Source organism: Etheostoma cragini, chromosome 21 (assembly GCF_013103735.1).
Source record: "Etheostoma cragini isolate CJK2018 chromosome 21, CSU_Ecrag_1.0, whole genome shotgun sequence".
Classification (NCBI taxonomy): domain Eukaryota; kingdom Metazoa; phylum Chordata; class Actinopteri; order Perciformes; family Percidae; genus Etheostoma; species Etheostoma cragini.
In genome coordinates this window covers 10,552,379-10,570,993 of record NC_048427.1, presented here as the reverse complement: position 1 = coordinate 10,570,993, position 18,615 = coordinate 10,552,379, and the positions used below count along the sequence as shown (strand labels likewise).

At 39.0% G+C, this 18,615-nt stretch overlaps 2 protein-coding genes across 7 annotated transcripts in view; one reads left to right on the top strand and one right to left on the bottom strand.

Annotated features, from left to right (window-relative positions):
* adprh (ADP-ribosylarginine hydrolase) overlaps window positions 1-6,254 on the top strand; it is a 17,664-nt gene extending 11,410 nt beyond the window's left edge. For all 4 annotated transcript variants that reach the window (XM_034861194.1, XM_034861193.1, XM_034861195.1 and 1 more), the window contains one exon: window positions 5,655-6,254. In XM_034861194.1, the coding sequence (XP_034717085.1) occupies window positions 5,655-5,803 (149 nt within the window). In that variant the 3' untranslated portion in view covers window positions 5,804-6,254. The remainder of the gene's footprint in view (window positions 1-5,654) is intronic.
* atxn2l (ataxin 2-like) lies at window positions 5,923-18,615 on the bottom strand. Of its 3 annotated transcripts, XM_034861106.1 has the most exons (24): window positions 18,370-18,614; window positions 17,846-17,955; window positions 16,947-16,986; window positions 16,405-16,461; window positions 15,926-15,997; window positions 15,570-15,729; window positions 15,051-15,172; window positions 14,664-14,755; window positions 12,859-13,107; window positions 12,204-12,649; window positions 12,028-12,114; window positions 11,826-11,939; window positions 11,552-11,632; window positions 11,288-11,349; window positions 10,420-10,754; window positions 10,245-10,314; window positions 9,930-10,064; window positions 9,356-9,419; window positions 8,917-9,098; window positions 8,257-8,398; window positions 7,950-8,059; window positions 7,445-7,624; window positions 7,147-7,318; window positions 5,923-7,039 (listed from the first exon to the last, which is right to left on the bottom strand). In XM_034861106.1, exons 2-24 carry the CDS (start codon window positions 17,896-17,898, stop codon window positions 6,990-6,992), a joined length of 3,075 nt encoding a protein of 1,024 aa, XP_034716997.1. In that variant the 5' UTR covers window positions 17,899-17,955; window positions 18,370-18,614; the 3' UTR covers window positions 5,923-6,989. The 3 variants fall into 3 exon arrangements, with proteins under 3 accessions (XP_034716997.1, XP_034716995.1, XP_034716996.1); XM_034861104.1 differs by having other exon boundaries at window positions 17,846-18,615; XM_034861105.1 differs by having other exon boundaries at window positions 5,923-6,948; window positions 17,846-18,615.

Here is an 18,615-nt window from a genome sequence, read left to right as displayed (position 1 = left end):
CATAGTATAGTATATCAAAAAAGTTATAATATAGTAAGAAAAATCATAATATAGAATGTTGAAAAAGTCATAAAAGATGATGTTGAAAAAAAGTCATAGCATAGTATGTCGACAAATGTCATAGTGTAGTATGTCAAAATATGTCATGGTGTATTATGTCAAAAAAGTAATATTACAGTACATCAAAAAGTCAAGAGAAAAAAAGTCATAGTATAGCATGTCAAAATAAGTTGAAAGATGCATAGTATTGCATGTTATAAAATGTCCATATAGTGTTGATAAAAGTCATAGAATTGCATGTCAAAAAAGGTCGTAGTATAGCATGTCAACAATTGTCACAGTATAGTATGTCAAAAAAAGTCATTTTGACTGAAAAAGTCATAGAATAGCATGTTGTAAAATGTCACTAAAACGTCATAGAATGTCAAATATTGGAAATAAAATAAATAAAATAATATGTTGATATGATTATGTAATATAATATGTTATGTTGATATAAAGTCATAGTATATTATGTCAAAAAATATTAAAGACAGTCATAGTATAGCGTGTTGAAAAGTCATAGCTTAGTATGTCGCAAAACCTTGAAAAAAATCATTGTATAGAATGTAGAGAATTGTCTGTCTTGTGTGACATATATAAAGAAGTAAAAACAACACAGTGCAAAAAACACATTTTAATTCATGTACATTACAAGTGTTACACATTATTGCTAAAACAAATGTCATATAAATTCATATTACAGCATTTCAAAATAAAGTTGAAAAGATTACAAAAAAATCAAAGTATTGTGTGTTCAAAATGTCATATTATAGTATGTTGAAATACCTCTAAAAAAGCATTGTATAGTGTGTTAAGTTCTGTTTTGTGTGACCTTTAAACAGAAGTGAGAACACTGAACATTGAAAAGAAATATATTTTTATCCATGTACAAGTGTTACTAGAACTAATGTCATAAAAATTCATAGTATAGCGTGCCCGAAAAAAGTTATAATATAGCATGTTGACAAATGTCATGGTATTGTACAGTATGTCAAAAGAAGTATGTTAAAAACAACTCAAAAGACATTGTATTGTATGTCAAGAATTGTAAAAAATAAAAATAAAAAAGGTCATAGTATAGTATGTCGAAATATGTAAAAAACAAAGTCATAGCAAAGTATGTCAAAAAAAGTCCTAGTATAGTATGTTGAAAAGCCATCAAATAAGATGACGAAAAAAGTCGCAAAAACTCATTGTATAGTATGTTGAAAGAAGTCATAGTATAGCATGTCAAAAAAAACTAAAAAAAGTAATTGTATAGTATTTTAAGAATTGTCTGTCTTGTGTGACTTTTAAAAATAAGTAAAAACAACACATTAAAAAGAAACTCATTTTTCTTCACGTACAGTACAAGTGTTACACATCATTGCTAAAACAAATCACAAAAATATTCATAGTATAGCATAGGCACAGTGTATTAGGTTGAATGGATTACAAAATGTCATAGTATTGTGTCAAAAAATTCATGTTATAGTATGTTTGAGGAAAAAGTAATAGTATAGTATGTTAAAAAAACTCAAAAAAGCATCGTTTAGTGTGTCTTGTGTGACTTTTAAAAAGACGTAAAAACAACACATTGAATAGAAGCAAATTTTTATTCAGTGTCATACATTATTGCTAAAACAAATGTCATAAACATTCATAGTAGAGCATGTCAAAAACTGCATAGTAAATTATGTCAAAAGTCACAATAAGTCATAGTATACTATGTTAAAAACGGTCAGAGTATAGTTGAAAAAGTCAAAATAAAGTCAGAGTATAGTTTGTCGACAAATGTTATAGTGTAGTGTCGAAAAAGTCACAATAAGTCATAGTATCAAAAAATGTCATAGTATAGTATTTTGAAAAAGTCTTAGTAAAGCATGTTGACAAATGTCATAGTATAGTATGTTAAAAAAAGTCATAGTATAGCATGTCAACAAATTTCATAGAGTAGTATGTTTAAAAAAGTCATAGTATAGCATGTTGACAAATGTCATAGTATAGTATGTTAAAAGAAGTTATAGTATAGCATGTCGACAAATGTCATAGATTAGCATGTCAAAAAGAGTCATGTATGGTATGTCGAAAAAAGTCATAGTATAGTATGTCAACAATTTTGAAAGAACATCATAGTATAGTGTGTTGAAAAAAGTCATAGTATAGTATATCAAAAAAGTTATAATATAGTTTGTCAAAAAAGTTACAAAAACGTCATCGTATAGTATGTCAACAAATGTCAGTGTAGTATGTCAAAAAGTCCTATTACAGTATGTCGACAAAAGTCATAGTACAGTATCTCAAAAATGTCATAGATTAGTATGTCAAAGAGTCATGTATAGTATGTCGAAAAAAAGGTCATAGTATAGTATGTTGAGAAATGTCAGTGTAGTATGTCGAAAAAGTTGTATTGACTGAAAAGAGTAAAAAAAAGTTTATAAAAAATGTATAGTAAGTTGACAAATGTCATATTGTAGCATATTGAAAACATTATACTGACTGAAAAAGTCATAGTATAGTATGATGAAAAAAGTCATAGCATAGTATGTCGAGAAATGTCATAGTGTAGTATGTCGAAAAAGTCATGGTTTATTATGTCAAAAAAGTTATAATATGTCATAAAAAGTCATAGTATTGCATGTCGACAATTATCATAGTATAGTATGTCGAAAAAAAGGTCATAGTATAGTATGTCAAAAATTCTGAAAGAAAATCATAGTATAGTGTGTCATAAAACTCATAGTATATCAACAAATGTCATAGTGTAGTATGTCAAAAAAGTGCTATTGACTGTAAAAAGTTAAGAAAAAGTAATAGTATAGTATGTCAAAAGACTCAGTATGTCAAAAAAAAAACATAGTATAGAATGTTGAAAAAGTCATAAAAGAGTACATCGAAAAAAGTCATAGCATAGTATGTCGTAAAAGGTCACATATAGTATGTTGAAAAATGTCATATTGTAGTATATTGAAATAGTTATACTGACTGAAAAAGTCATAGTAAAGTATGATGAAAAAAGTCATAGCATAGTATTATGAAAAAAGTCATAGTATAGTATGTCAAAAAATGTCATAGTGTGGTATGTCGAAAAAGTCATTGACTGAAAAAGGTAAAAAAAGTCATAGTATGTTGAAAAAAGTCACAGCATTGCATTTTCAAAAAGTCAAAAAAGTCTTAGTATAGCATGTTGAAAAAATTCAAAAAAGTCACAGTACAGTGTTGAAAAAGTACAGTACAGTGTTGAAAAAGGTCAGTAGAATTTGTCAAAAAAGTAAAATAAGTCAAATGTATGTCAAAAAATGTAGTGTAGTTTAATGTAAAAAAAGTCACAATAAGTCATAGTAAAGTAGGTTACAAAAAGTTGAATAAAGTCTTAGTCTGTCGACAAATGTCAGTATGTCGAAAAAGTCATAATACAGTATGTTGAAAATGTCAGTTTAATGGCGTAAAAAATCACAATAAGTAAAAGTATATAATATGTCAAGAAAGTCATATAGTATATTGTAAAAAGTCATAGTGTTGTATTTTCAAAAAGTAAAAACAGTGTTAGTATAACATGTCGAAAAAATTCAAACAAGTCATAGTACAGAATGTTGAAAAAAGTCAGTATAGAAGTCACTGACTGAAAAATTCAAAAAAATGACAAATGTCAGTATAGTCTGTAGAAAAATGTATTGTAGTTTAGTATCACAAAAAAGTCACAATAAGTCATAGTAAAGTAAGTTGAAAAAAATCATAAAATGTCATAGTATAGCATGTTGAAAAAAGTCATAATATAGTATGTCAAAATGAGTTATAGTATTTTGAAAAAAGTCATAGTATGTCGGAAAAGTCATAGTACAGTTAGTCGAAATAGTAAAGCAAGTTGACAAAACTTGTCATTACAATTGTGTAATATGTCGAAAAAAATCATAGTATAGTAGGTTGAGCTGTCATTGTGTAGCATGTCGAAAAAAAACTGCAAAAAGTTAACAAAAAAGTCAAAGTAGAGTATGTCGAAAAAAGTAATAGTATAGCATGTCGGAAAAGAAAAGTCAAAACAGTCTTAGTAGTTGTTAATGTCCCGTCCAGCACCCATGTCGTTCAAATAGCAAATGCACCTGCGCCCATGGGTGTGCTGGTCTTACAGGGAGGAGTGTTCAGGTGATTCTTGTTGTGTTGTTATGTTGAGGTAGCAGGAAGTGATTTACGCCATTGACCAACAAAAACCTGGTCTAACGTCAATAGCGTGGCTTTTTTTATTTTTATTTTTAAACAGTGTATTAGTAGAATGCGTCTAGGCTTATGCACAGCACGCGCAAACTGTGCTTGTTATAAACACAAGGAAGCGCAGCAACACACAAAAGATTACATTTAAATATATTACAGTGCAAATCCGGCATCATAATAGCAACGCGCCAAAGTACAAATGCACCTGGCTTTTAAAGGGAATGAGGGCTGACACACTGATTGGATTATTGCATGTTACGCCCAAAACACACCTACAAAAGAAAACATTAAGTACAACCCTTTTGAACCACGCACCTGGTGCACGGACCCATTTTTCCGCCGTCAAACTAGCAAAAGCGGCTTTAGATACGTCCTAAACGCACTTGCGCTTCACGCTGTTAGCTTAGATCGTTAAAATGGGGCCCATAGTTGAAAAAAGTAGAAAAACAATGTTAAAAATGTATACAAATATAACTCTTTATCCATCCACCTGACGTTCACTACGCTTTCAAGAGAGGAGACAAGTGTTTATAGTTTCATACCAGTGACGCTGCTTGAAATGCGATATCTTTAGTATAGAGGAGCTTTGATATAGTACAGGGATTAACAACCTCTTGTAGGTAGCTCAACCAATGGCACACTAGCATTAAGTGTGAGAGATTTTTTGGAAAACTTTCCGATCCGCATGCCAAATGACCTCTTTTATTGCTATTGGCAGTTTAGTTGATGGGCGACTCAATGCTGATATGACAGTTATTAATAAGAACATTTTAAAATGCCCCTTCATATGAAAAAGGTTGCTGACCCCTGGTAGAGTATGTCAAAAAAGTCAAAAATATATGGTATGTTGAATAAGTCATAAAAAAATGTGATGTTAGGGAAAAAGTCATTGTACAATATGTCAAAGTCATAAAACTATATTAACTTATTAAAAAATATCACACTATAGTATTGTCAGAAAATAAATTATTGTATGTTGTAAAAGTCATAGTATAGTATCTCTCAGTAGGGCTGTTTATAAAAGGGGGTAGTCTGGCGACTTGCACACCAAAGACCAAAGGAAGAGTCCATCATGTCCTCCTTGAAGAAACTGCATGGAGGAAGGGTGGGGGTGGTGCGGGAGCATCAAAGGCTTGTATCAGGTGGATGCAACAGCAGTGTTGTCATTACTTGGAATTCTTCATGGGGGAGAGAAACTAGCACTATAGCTTTAAAAAGGTCATAGTACAGCATAAGTCCTAGTATAGTTAATCCTAAAAACGTTCATCGTAGTTTATTGATTAAAGAAAAAAGGTTATTTATAGTAGGTTGAAATAAGTCAGAAGCCATAATAGTACATATTGGCATTACCAATTAGAGTTCCTGTATATAGTAGTGTGTGTTTGTGAGAGAGTGAAATTCTATTTCCTTTTCTTCCTGCCCAGGTGACAGTGACAGCACAGCAGTGATTGCCTGCTGCTGCTGGGGTCTCCTCTATGGCACCCAGGGGGTCCCTGAAGGCAACTACTCCAACCTTGAGTACCGGGACCGACTGGAGCGCAGTGCCGAGCAACTCTACGCCCTTTCACACTGAGAAGGCCACCACAGCCTGCTGCACTAACGGAGTGTGTCCCAAAATCGTGCATTAAGGGGAAACTAGGCCAAACAGTGACGTAGAGCGAGCTGGCACACTCGATAGTACATCAATCTAGAGGGCTGTCACTGAGCCAAAAAGTGTGGTGTCATACTTGCCTAAAGGAGAAACAGAGTGCCCCACTAACCCAAACAGTTATTTCTGCCACAAAAAGGACGGTGTGCCTTATAAGGTTGGTGTATGAAGACGGTTCCCCCTAGTGACCATTTTAAATTAACATGCAAAATTGCACCACTAAGCAGAACGAATCCAAGCTAATGTGTGGAGAATACAAAAAGTCCCCTGAGAGGTAATTACTTTGTTTTGTCAGTCTGACATAATAGCAAATTCTTATCAAGCTTAAAAATAAATGTACTCTTGTTATGGTCTAATAAATAATAAATTCTGTCTCGTAGTTGTTACTGTTACTTCATGTAGTGCAGAGCAAAAATTTAACTGTAATAGTCAAACAGCACAATTAGTGATGTAATAAATTAAACAAAGCTTAGAAGTTGAGTTGAAAACTTTATTTTTTTGGTGATTGTTGTTTTAATATTTTTTTGTCTTGTCTATTTTTTATTAATTATATATATATATTCCTACAGGAGAGAAGTAGCAAAGGGGTGGTTTTCACTAATGGATCGAGTTAAAAAAAAAGGAAAATGATTTGCTAAAAATCCTCTCTTAAAATCCATCCTTTCGTGCTTTGTTTCCCATTTGTGTCATGATACTTACAAAACCCCACAAGGCTAAAAATACACTGCTGGAAGATAAAGTGTCTGCTGCTGTGTTTCACCCGTGTTATTTCCCCGACTGCCCAGCAAGGTGCCTTAAGTCTCTGGGAAAAAGTTGGAGAGAAGAGCAGAATGGCCGCCACGGTTTGGTGCTGCAGCTGTCGTCTGCCTCCTTCATCATTAGCATAAAAAAATGTCCTCGTCTGGGGCTGACGATGAGGTTTGTACACATGAAGTCCGTTACAGCAGTAGAATAATATGCAGTGAGACTTTTGTCCTCTTCTCTCCTTTGTATGGTCCTGGCAGTTTGTCTGAGTCGCATTCAGTCTGGGCCTCACATCCAGCGGGCAGTGTGGATGCTGGGGTTCATTCCTAAGAACAGTTTGGGAAGTGGGGAGGAGGGCAGATGAGGTTTAGTTTCCAGGCTGATGGAAGGGAGCAGGGTGCGTTTGTACCTGCATTGCTGTGGGAGGCAAACAGAAAATATAAATATATACTATAAATGCTACACTTTACCTAAGATATGGTATCAAGGGATAGGTTTTTACTTTGCATTATGCATACTATTACCTTGTGGATGGCCTATGTAAAAGTGTTGGTGTGCTCCTTGCTGTGGTCCATGCTGGGGGTGCTGGGGCACTGAGCCGGGGCCCTGCTGAGGAGGAGGCTGCAACATCACTAACTGGGGCTGGCCGTGGCTCCCCGAGTGGTGGGGACCCGACATGGCTCCCTGTACATGGGCCTGCAGGTTCAGGAGATTGACAAACCAAGTTAAGGGGGAAAATCGTTTTTTTTCTGATTTGCAGTGATGCATGAAAAGGAACAGTAACCATACAGCAGGAAAAGTAGCAGCACCGTGAATCTTTACCTGTGCCATCTGTCCCAGGGGATACGTTTGTGGGATGCCCTGGTGGCTGTGGATGCTATAGCCCTGAATGGGGTAAGATCCTTGTGGAGACGTGTGGCCGGGCGGCATGTTGGGTGGGGTGGGTGCTGATAGGGGACCTGAGTGGTACAAGGACTGGGGCTGTGGACCTGACTGGGCATTCTGAAAAGAGAGATTACAACATTAAAAAAGGTTAGAAGAGCCAATAAATGAATCACAATGACCGCATGCCAGAGACTGGATTCTTTTAAAAAATTTGGCCCATAAAAGGCCCTGAAGACTGGGCTAAACAGACACCTCCTCCCCAGATGAGAGAAAGTAACAGTGGGCGTTTGCACTTCTCTTGACCTCCTGAAGGCTACATTTCAGCAGTCTAGTATCATTATGGCATGTATGAATCCAGACTTTGGAGGATCCCGCCACTAAATGGGGACACAGCAGCATGTTTCAGTATATTTTGTAAAATCCAAGCAGTTGTGTTTCTCACCTGTCCAGGGCTAGGTGCACCATGCTGGGGAGGGGGCTGGTTGCCTGTCGGAGTACTGGAGGGCTGCGGCTGATGAACTGCACCCGAGTGGTGGGAGAAAGACTGGGTCGCTACATAAGAAAAATAAATAATTATTAAAAGGAAAGCTTTACATCGTTATTTTACGGTCAATTTATTGTGAAACTGAAAGAAATTGAAAGTAAGCTAATCACTATCAGTAAAGCCCATACTACCTGCAACAGATCAACTTTGAAAGTTTTTGGAGCATTATCAACGTCAATCAATTTGCAGGTCTGGATCCACTCACCGTAGATGCCCTGCTGTGGTCCCTGAGGTCCATCCCCCTGTGCAGAGAACTGGGGGCCTCCCGGGGGTCCCATAGCTTGTGGGTGTGGACCCCCACCTTGACCTATCATCCTGGCTCCACCTTGCAGCATGGAGTACATAGGCTGAAGAGGGGGAGAAAAGAAAAAAATAAGCACATTTTCAATACATTTGTTTTAAAGCAACGCTAGAGAACTTTTCCCCCTTCGGCCCCCCCAAGAGGTTGGAAGTAGAGTTGCCCATTACATTACATTGTCCAGTTCATTCGATCTACAGATCCGCTACCCAATCTGGAAAACTTGCACAATGGAACACAATTCCACTTCTAACCTTTAGGGGGACCGAAGTGGTAAAAGTTCTCCAGTGGTGCTTTGGGGCGTTTTCACACCTACATCATCGGCCCGGCCTTTGGACTTTTCAATTTGGTCCGAACCAAAATTGCAGGTGAGAATGGTGCCATGATCAATCAAAAGAGGTGGTCTTGGTCTGGACCAAACTGAACCATGTTTCGGGTCGTTTGCAGTATGAAAGGAAGTTAGGCAACTACACACCATAGAAGAAGGAAAACCCCGGAACCTACTGAAAACAATCTCCTAACCATTTACAACTTGAATTAAAAGGGGTTAGAGGATAGACGTCCTACCTGTCCAGGGTAGGGTGTCATGGCCTGGATGACCTGCTGCTGGCTGTACTGCTGTGGGTTGTACTGAAGGTAGGACTGAGGGTAGGGGGATGCTACCAGCGGGGCGCCAGCGGCTGACGCTGCAGCTTGCAGCATGGGCGGTGCTGAGGTACCATGGTCAGAGCGCTGACCCACTACTGAGCCTGGCGGAGGCAAAAAATTATCAAGATGACAGAAACATGGAGGAAAAAACTAAAAAAAACTCAAGACGCTGTTCTTATTAAATTATTATTTTGTTAAGCAGATGTCAGTGCACTATTGTATTGCAGCTTATGGTTATCTGGCTTTGACAAGAGCTGAGAGAACATTCATTTTAGAAGCAATTGTAGTTTTTATTAAAAGGTAAAACTACAAATTGAAACCCCAGGCATACAGCACTGGCGAGAAATGCACTTCTAACCTTTGGTCCTGGGGTATTTTCCCTGGCTGACTGTAGACATGGTGTACTGGTACATTGGCGGAGGCTGAAAGACAGAAATGATCAAGAGGTCAACTCAAGAAAGACTGTTGCTGCATTGTGAGGAATACATTTAAGACTGAAACAATTATTTAACTAGAAGAAAATAAATTGGCAATCATTTTCATCATCAGGTGATCGTTACACATTTTCAACCTCTACAATGTTAATATTTACTTACTGGTTTCTTTTGGTATTTTATGACAGTAAACGGAGTGTCTTTGGATTTTAAACAGAAAAAAATAGACATTTAAATTTAGCACCATGGGCTCTGGTGAAAGCTGATAGGCATTTTATATTATTTTTTTACTTTTAAAATTATACACATAATATTAATATAACAAGAATTGATAATATAAATAAGTGTTAGTTGGATCCATAAATACATTGTTTTTTATAAAAAACTGCTTTATCATAGGAAATTTGGATTATACTCATGTGGCAGGTCATACCAGCTGTTGCTGTGTTACACTTGTTTTTATTTTACATATCCTAAAATGACACTGGTAGTATGTACCTGCACTGGATGGATCTGTGATACATAGGAGAGGTAGGGGGTGTTGTACAGTGGTCCCTGTGTGCCTGGGTGCTGAAGGACCACAGGGCTTTGAGGAGTTGGCCGAGGTGGGGTAGGGGCAGTGTTGGGCTTTGTCTGTACGATAACACAAACAGAGGAAAATAAAACCTGTATGTCACTAAGTTAAACACAATGTTTTCAACACATTTTATTATTCAATATACGAACATTTAAGCCATGTTACAATAAGTGAAATAAACAGTGCCAATGGCGTCTTTCACATTTCAAGGATGTAGCAGGAATAAATGGGCTTACCATGGGCATTTGAGCTTTGATAGGGTTGAACTCTTTAGCGTTGGGGTTTAAGGTTGATTTCTTTACTTGGCTAGAAGACACAAAAAAAAAAAATGTGTTTACAAATGACAATCACAATGACCTATGTAAGCTAACTTGAATAGTTTATGATGAGAAATCCATTTTTGAAACTCACTCTGCCACGCCCTCTGTCTGCTCCGTTGACTCAGACCTGGCATCGTCACTTCCCGGGGTCCTGGCTGGCTGCGGGTTGGCTGGTGAATGCCTGTCTGAAACGGTTGCTGTTGTGGCACCAGGTGTAGTTGTGGTGTCCTTGGTGGCAACCTCAGCAGGGGCTGGTGACAGCTGAGATTGGGGGTGGGAAAGACTGGGAGCTGGAGCCTGAGCTTTGGGCTCTGATGAAGGGTGAGTGTCTGATGGCGAGAGTTTGGCTGCACCGGCGACCTCACTGACAGCAGGTGGGGTTGCTGCTGCTGGGGAGCTGGGAGAGCTGCCTCCACTCGGCTGGAGCTGCAAGAAGAGTCGAAGATGAGGACTGAGTCATGAGGAGATGGCAAATAGATAAATGTAGTCTAATGGCACATGACTTCAAGTCACATTTATACCTTTTCATAATATTTTAGAAATAATTTTACTGTTAACTTAATGTTAAGTTACCAAATCTAAGGAGCAGCCAAAAGACACTAGGCAAGTGGCCTTGAGAATCAGAACATGTCCAATAAAACGTGAAAGACATGAGAAACTCAGCAGCTTCCACCAGGGCGGCAGAAACTAGTCTTACTACAGTAATTAGTCACACACTGCAAATTAAATATCCTCATTATAGAAACCAGTCTCAAATGTACAACTATTTTTTATGAGTGTTGCATACAGAGTGAGTAAACCTTCAATATCATGTAATACAAGTTAATGGTTACAATCAAGTGAATAAAACAATATTTTAAAGAAATTGTCCAACATCAGTGATGACCAAGGTCACAGCCTCTTGATTGGTCACAGATTGTCTAATTTCACGCTTCATGGAAAGGGAACAGAACTCTTACCCTGAATTCCTTGCCAAATTTCCGCAGCTCCTCAATCTGCGACCTTTGCTGAACTGAGGGAACTGGTGGAGGAGAGAGGAATAAACGTGAATGAAAATCAAAACATTTTAAAACTGCAAACACATGACATGTTGTCAAAAACATACAAAGCATGCAACTATGCATACATGTATATGATCTGATTTATATGTTTAGCTAAATTAAAAGACTCTCCAGTGCTTGGCTGGTACCAATTTGAAGTCTTATACACACACACACACACACCTTTACTACTCTTGCTGTCCTCTGTGCAGCTGGGGCTCTCTGCTGAGCGTTCTTTTGCAGCTGCGCCAAGGATCTCATTCACTGTAAAGACGAGACACACGGTAAACTAATTAGTTGCAGTGCTTCATCAGATTCCACCTTCAATACTTGTTGCGTAATGCTACGAGGTCACGGTGTCATTGAGGCAGATACAACTCATGTCATTATAGAAAAATGATTTTGATTTTGACTTCAAATTCTAAATGATCAAACAACAACAGAAGTCAGACAGCACCATCAACAGGGAAGAGAGGGGCGGGGCCAGACGTCTTCTGGGCAGGCAGGGAGACAGACGATGTGTCCAAATAAGGCGTGTCCTGGGAATAACCTGATTTAGGAGAGCGAGTAGCTGCAAGGACAAGGAAAATTGAAGTTCTAAGCAAGATTAATCAATAATATAGAAGAGGATTTTTGTAACAGCAGTTGATTGAATGTACCTGTAGACTGAGTGTGTGAGTTTAAAGTACGGACAGTTCTGCTTGACTGTGGCGGTCTTTGGATCTTGGGAGATGTTCTGATAGAGACTGAAAGCCACAAAAAAAAAATTCATACCGCCTTATCAACGTGCAAAGATGCTGTTCAAACACGTTATAACTGTAGTTCAAACACTTACCTCCATTAACAGGCCTGCCAGCTTCAGACAGCGAGTGTGGGAGTGAGTGGGAATGAGGGACTGTGTGTCCGTGAGGAGTAGGGGGACTGACTGGGGATGGGGCAGCAGAAGCAGAGGCTGGCGTGGGTGCTGGTCCCCCTGGAGATGCAGGTGTGTATGGGCTTGCAGGGCCAGAGTTCGGCCCTGGGCTGGGGCTTCCCTGGGGATGGTGGGAAGTGTAGGGCCCACCTCTGCCTGACAGAGGGCTGTTTCTCTCTGAGGGTGAGACGCCAGACTGGGTACCAGTGGCAGAGGGCAGTGGGGGTCTGGGGGAGGAGGAGGATGGAGGGTTGGAGCGATAACCTCCACTTAGACGATTGTGGGGTGTAGGTCCCCCAGGACCTCTCTCAGCTCGCTCCCGGTTCATCTCTCTCTGACGTTGAGGTAATGGAATGTACTTGCCCTCCCTGAAAGAGAAAGATAATACGTCACACAGGGGGCAAAAAGGTGGTATAGGTGACACAAGAAATACTACACTTTCAAAACTGGTGCATGGAAACATGATGAAATTTGAGGTTCAAAGTTTATTCAAGCATTTAACAGAGGGGATTTGTTATCTACTATACAACAAAACACTATTTTTCTACAAGCCCAACAAACGAGCGGCTCCTCTCACCTGGTGCTGGCTCCAGGGCTGTCTCGGCCCCTTTCACGCTCTCTGTCACGGGGGCTCTCACGGCCCCTCTCACGATCATTGGCATCCCGTACCACAGCACTGTACTTGTCCTCCTCACTTTTGCCCTCATCATTTTCCAGGCCCACACGATGGCGATACTGGGGGCTGGACTCTATCTCGCTGGCCAGACGAGCGGCGCGTGCCTCCCTCTGCCGATACATCTCGGAGTTACCCTTCTCCAGTGGCACGCTGGTCAGCGGGAGAAAGGTGCGACAAAGAAATAAAATGAGGGTACAGAAACCTTTAGAACTGTTGATGAAGCTAAACTTAGTTTGTGTCAAACGTGTAAATCATAATGTCATTATTATTATTGAGACTTAGTGGTAATAACGATGATCTTATTGACCTCAACAGCATTTTTTTTTCATTTCGTTAGCTGGTAAAGACTAAGTGTCTTACCGAAGTACACTTCCTTGTGAAAGTTGACTTTCATCTATACATCAAGCTTGACTATCATCAAATTATATGAAAGAAGGGTCGGGTACCAAGCTCTGTACCTTTTTGGGTACAGACCAAATTACGTGGGTAACTACAGAGGAAAGATTTACTTTAAACCAAATGTTGCCAAATTTTGGTGCCTGAGAGCGCAAGCTTATCTGTCCTCTCTTCATATTGACAGAGAGCGGAGCTCAAACACACACACATGCACCCATGATATTAATGGCGAGCTGAAAGCAGTCGGGATGCTGTTGACAATACACTTCCTCTGAGACAAGAAGGCACAACAGGAGGTTTCTGTGTCCTGGTGACTGACTGACAGGCTGAGGTTGTAAGGCAAGGCATCTTTATTTCTACAGCACCTTTCAGCAACAAGGCAATTCAAAGTGCTTTATTTAAAACATTAAAAACCAGTCATGATGAAAATAAAACGGGCTAAAAAATTGAATATACAAATACAAGAATAAAAGTTACACTGTGTAAGAAATAATTATTCAATTTAATAAGTTGTAGGAGGGAGGGAAGGTTTTTTTTATTTTATTTTTTTTTATTTCTTTACCATGCGTACACATCGCTACAGCCACTGCAGCAGCCAATACACGGACACTAGAAACCTTTTATAAATTACCTAATTTGTATTGTTAATTGGTCGCAGCGGTGTCAGCAGTTAGCTCTCTCGTTAGCCGCTGAGCTGAGCAGCGTGCAGGCAGAGCAAGCAGCCGCCAGACTAACCTAGTGATAGGTGCAGGACTTCACTGTGACCGGACTGTTTAGAGACAACGTGGCCGGCAGGAAAAGTTAACCGGTGCCGATGTACAAACAATTTTATATCACAAAAGATAGGTAACCCAGCAACGATTATGAGCTTGTCCTCAGAATTAATGCGGCGCGTACGCACAGAGTGTAAAATATTCTAAATAAATAGCAGTGTTCTAAGCAAATAGGATAAATAGGTTTGGAACCATTTTTACAACTGAAATACTTTTTGTAATTACAGAGGGAGAATACCAAATCTGTCTGTGGATATTTAGCGAGGATATAGGCCTATATACAAGGAAGAGATGGTATAGTGCATAAAGATAAATAAAGATACACAGACTTCTATTTTTCTACTTGCCAAAAAACCCACAGACAGATTTGATATAAAACTTTAGAAGTAAGCAAAAATACATAAAATTATATTGTATAAATTCTTTACAACAAAATTTTGGGACATTACCTGTGTTTTTTCTGCAGTGTTTGGCTTATCTTAGAAATAATAATACATCAATAATTCCTGACGGCAATGAATCCATATGAAAACTTACGTATACATGGAAAGACTGGAATCATATGTTGATGTGACTCCATATTTGACTTCATTGAAACGGAACATCTCATTGGCATCCCACCCATTGGACTAAAAACAACATATTTAAATACAAAAGAAAAAACAGGGAGATGAATGGGTTAGTAAGTAAATCGGTACTTTAAAAACAATGATAATTTAGTATATCAGTTTGATTTCTTGTGGCATCTCAGATTAACATCTTGTTTCAAAGGATTGAGGTGTGGATAATCAATCAAAAAGGAGGCTGTATGTATGTAGTTAGACTAAGGGTGCATATTATTATACTATTTCTGAATCCAAAGAGTATTTATATCATTAGAGGTTAGTTGGTGTTTCTATGCATCAAAGAGACAGAGTGACTCACTGCATCATTTTCCAGATCGTAACTCTCTCCATTGCTGTCTCCTCCCTCCCATCTTTGCAGAACCTTCTCTTTATGTTCTCCATTGATGCGAGTGGAGCTGATGGCTGTGTCTGTGAAGGTGTCTAAAATTCAAGAGAAAAAACAAATGAAGAAACATTCTCTAAATGTTTCATTTGGCAAGACTTGTCTACAGCCTGCATTTGTGTCTCAAAATGTTAAACTATGTACCATTGTTATCATTTACTTGCTTTTAACCAAATTGCAGAAAGACAATTATCTTCTCTCCCCCTATACCCCATGATATTAAAGACAATTCAAACCAGTCATACCATTTACTACAAATCAAGGACACTCCAAGCATGAACAAATAAATACTTTTACACAAAGCGCTCTTTTCTTTTTCAGGAGGAACTTTAGGTCTTGCTTTAAATGCATTGCATGTTGGTGAAAAAAATTGCATTTGTTACTTTTCCCCCCAGTGCCTTGGTCAACTGTGTGTGTGTGTGAGTATGTGTGTACCTTTGGTGGCATAGTTGAGGTCAACATCTCTGCAGATCATAGTCACCAGGTCTGAGGGGCTGAAGATCATAGTGTCAGTGATCTCCTCCCTTCGTGGCAGAAGGGATGTTGAGCTCTCCTCCTCACTGCGTTTGTGTACAGCGTCCACAGCCAACTCACACTACAGACCAAACATTAGGAGGGTAAAAGGAAATTTGAGAACTCTGTAGCTTGCAAAGCAGGACTTAAACAACTAACGTAAAGGCCATATTTTTCCTGGACACAAGTTTACCATTATGGTGACAGGATTACTTGCATTACTTCATTAAATTGGCAGAGGGAAGTGAATGACTGCTTGCTCAACCTGAGCTTCTTACCCGAGAACTGAGAGTCTTGAAAATGCCTTCAAATACACTGCCATTCTTCACTCTTATGTCACAGGTGGAACCCTGGGAGAGATTTTGTTTAAAAAACGTATTCAACCAGAAATACACATACATATTGTTATTTAGATACGTGAAAGTGACACTTTCAAAACTGAAAGAGCATTTATGGATTACTTATGCATATTTTGTACACAGTATTCTCTGCCTATTTTCATGGCTAACTTTTACACAGGATGCACAGCCTGTCTCTTCACAAACAAGTTAACCAGCGCTTTTCTGCCAGCTGCTGTAACCCTTCACTGCCTGAGACAGACACAGCAGATCACAAAATAGGTATCTTCACAGTAGATACGTTACATCTTACCTGTAACTATTATGGTACATGTCAAATGAAGTGAAGCAAGCCACATATTTTCTAGAATAATCATCCTGGTCTGAGAAGAACATTGATAAAAAGCCAAATGCCTTACCACAACAGCTGTAAGGAAATGAAGCATTCTGGCATTGTTGTACACACCCTCGAACACCTGCACATGGGAAAAGGTAGGAAGTATCCATCAAGTCAAGTTTCACAAGAACTTTGTTCATTCCATGGGCAAGGTAACACCAAAACTTTCCTTTCATGCAGGAGAACCACCTATGACGTACTCTCCTGAAAGGAGGTTTAAACCACAACCACTCACATGGACCACCATCACAGGTTTATTCCTGGACGTCAGATTGTATTTCATGCACGTCACATTTTCACATCAGTGATGTTAGTAAACACAGGAGTAAAACATTCCTATAATTTAAATTATAATCACTAGAGGGACACAAAAATGTTGATTTCCCATCTATATTTTCAAATCTTCAATTAAGTATGTTATTACACCTTAAAAATGTCCAAAAGGGGGATGCTTTGGGACTTAAGGATGAGACATTTCTTTAAATTTTGCCTCTTAGCTTTTAAACATACAAAAATATGTTCTGTGCTTGTTGCTGGCCAACTTTACTGAATCCGGATACTCACAGGAGATGACTGGAATGATGGTTTTGCAGAAGTTCGATTCCTGGAAAAAACATGTTTGTCTGTTTAGAAACACAAGGAGTAACTTCAATGCCTGTTAAGGCAGCGTCACATATCCACATACACAACTTTGACGAGCTTAACTTGCAGGTCTAACAAGTTCCCAAATCAACATTCCTACTGCATTGAAAATCTCTACAGTGCATATCCATTATGAATGTATAATTTACAGCTACTCTCAACCTTTCTTGTGTAGTGCTAGGTGTCCACATGCCACCTTTGTGGCTTAAAATAAAAATACTGGCATCAGAACAGGGGTATCATTTTCAATTGACATCTCAAAAACATACGAGTTTACTTATCCCTTTAAAATAGATCACACTTAATAAAAAAAAAGGAATAGGGAAAGACAAATTGAACACAAGGGACGTATCAGAGACTGTTACAAAACAAAGACTGAAACGAAGCTGGCAAGAGTTCAGTACACCTCAAGGATTTAGACCACATGACATAATACTGGCCATAAAATTCAATGTTAATTATAATGATTCTGTAACATTTTCTTGTCTACAAAACGGTTTGTTGTAAAATTTTACAATTTTCAATCATCAACGTCCCTTTGCTTGCACTGACAGGCCAGATAAACTTTATATAGCGTGTATGCCGATTTGATGCTCACTTCTTCCACCACACTTGGACTCACCTCCCTTTTTTGTCTTCGATTAAATTAGGGCGTTCTGATTGGCCCAGAGACCCTGTCAATCTAACATGAACTAATCTCATTGGAGAGAAGCTTCATTTTCGAGACACACCCACTGAACACACAGCGCCTTCACCGGTAGGCCTCCAAGTCACAGGACAATCCCCGCACTGTCCTGACACGAATCGCCCAACCCGCTTACCTCCCGGCCGGTGTCCTGTTGCCACTGTTGATGCCGCTGACTGGGGAAGACATACCGGCGGGGCCCGAGGTTCCGTTAGACGCTTTTCTCCCGCCTGAGCCGGGTTGCTGCTGTTGTTTCAGCATTGTGAAGCACAAGGCTTAGACACAACCAAGTTAAATCTAATTTTTAAACACGGATAACTCTCGATGTGAAGTTGCTTTAACGCGAACTATCTTTAGCAATATCAGCTGTCCTGGGGAGCGCAGAGCTGGTGTAGCCTCAGTAAGACCGGCTATTGTGGAGCTAACGTTACTCTTGCTAACTGAATACCAGTCGCGTGTGGCCTAAAATATATAGGCAAAACACCTCGCTAATTAAATTAAATGTGACATATAAGTTAACTTATTTCCCCTGACTACCTACTCTATAACCGCAGTGGTTATGTCAAAGCAAGATACTTATGAAATTACACGAGTTTCCGTATAATTATGTAGCAATAGCTGGCTAACTTAGCATTAGCTAGCTTTGATCCTCCAGCTCACTTCGGGCGATTTCCCTCCGGGGTTTACTTTCTTTTCTCTGTCGCGTCGCCTTAACTCCGGCACCACTGACCCTTCGAAATAGAGGTCTTGGCGTCACTGTCAGTTGCCTTAAGAACTTGATTTCTTCAGGTTTCTTACTGAAAACCTGCTGCGGTTGGTCAACACCACCTCTCGGTAGGTTCACTTGACTCAATCCGCGCGCGGCTGACTGGAAACCGGCTGAAAGGGGGAGGGGGCGTTGACATG

Bases quoted from the DNA above. Each gene is read 5' to 3' on its own strand.
- atxn2l (XM_034861104.1), bottom strand. From the start codon at position 17,970: ATGCTGAAACAACAGCAGCAACCCGGCTCAGGCGGGAGAAAAGCGTCT. The intron at 15,998-16,404 runs GTAAGGCATTTG...AATCTCTCCCAG, and splicing joins ATTTCCTTACAGCTGTTGTG to GGTTCCACCTGTGACATAAG. The intron at 14,756-15,050 runs GTGAGTCACTCT...TGTTGTTTTTAG, and splicing joins ACGATCTGGAAAATGATGCA to TCCAATGGGTGGGATGCCAA.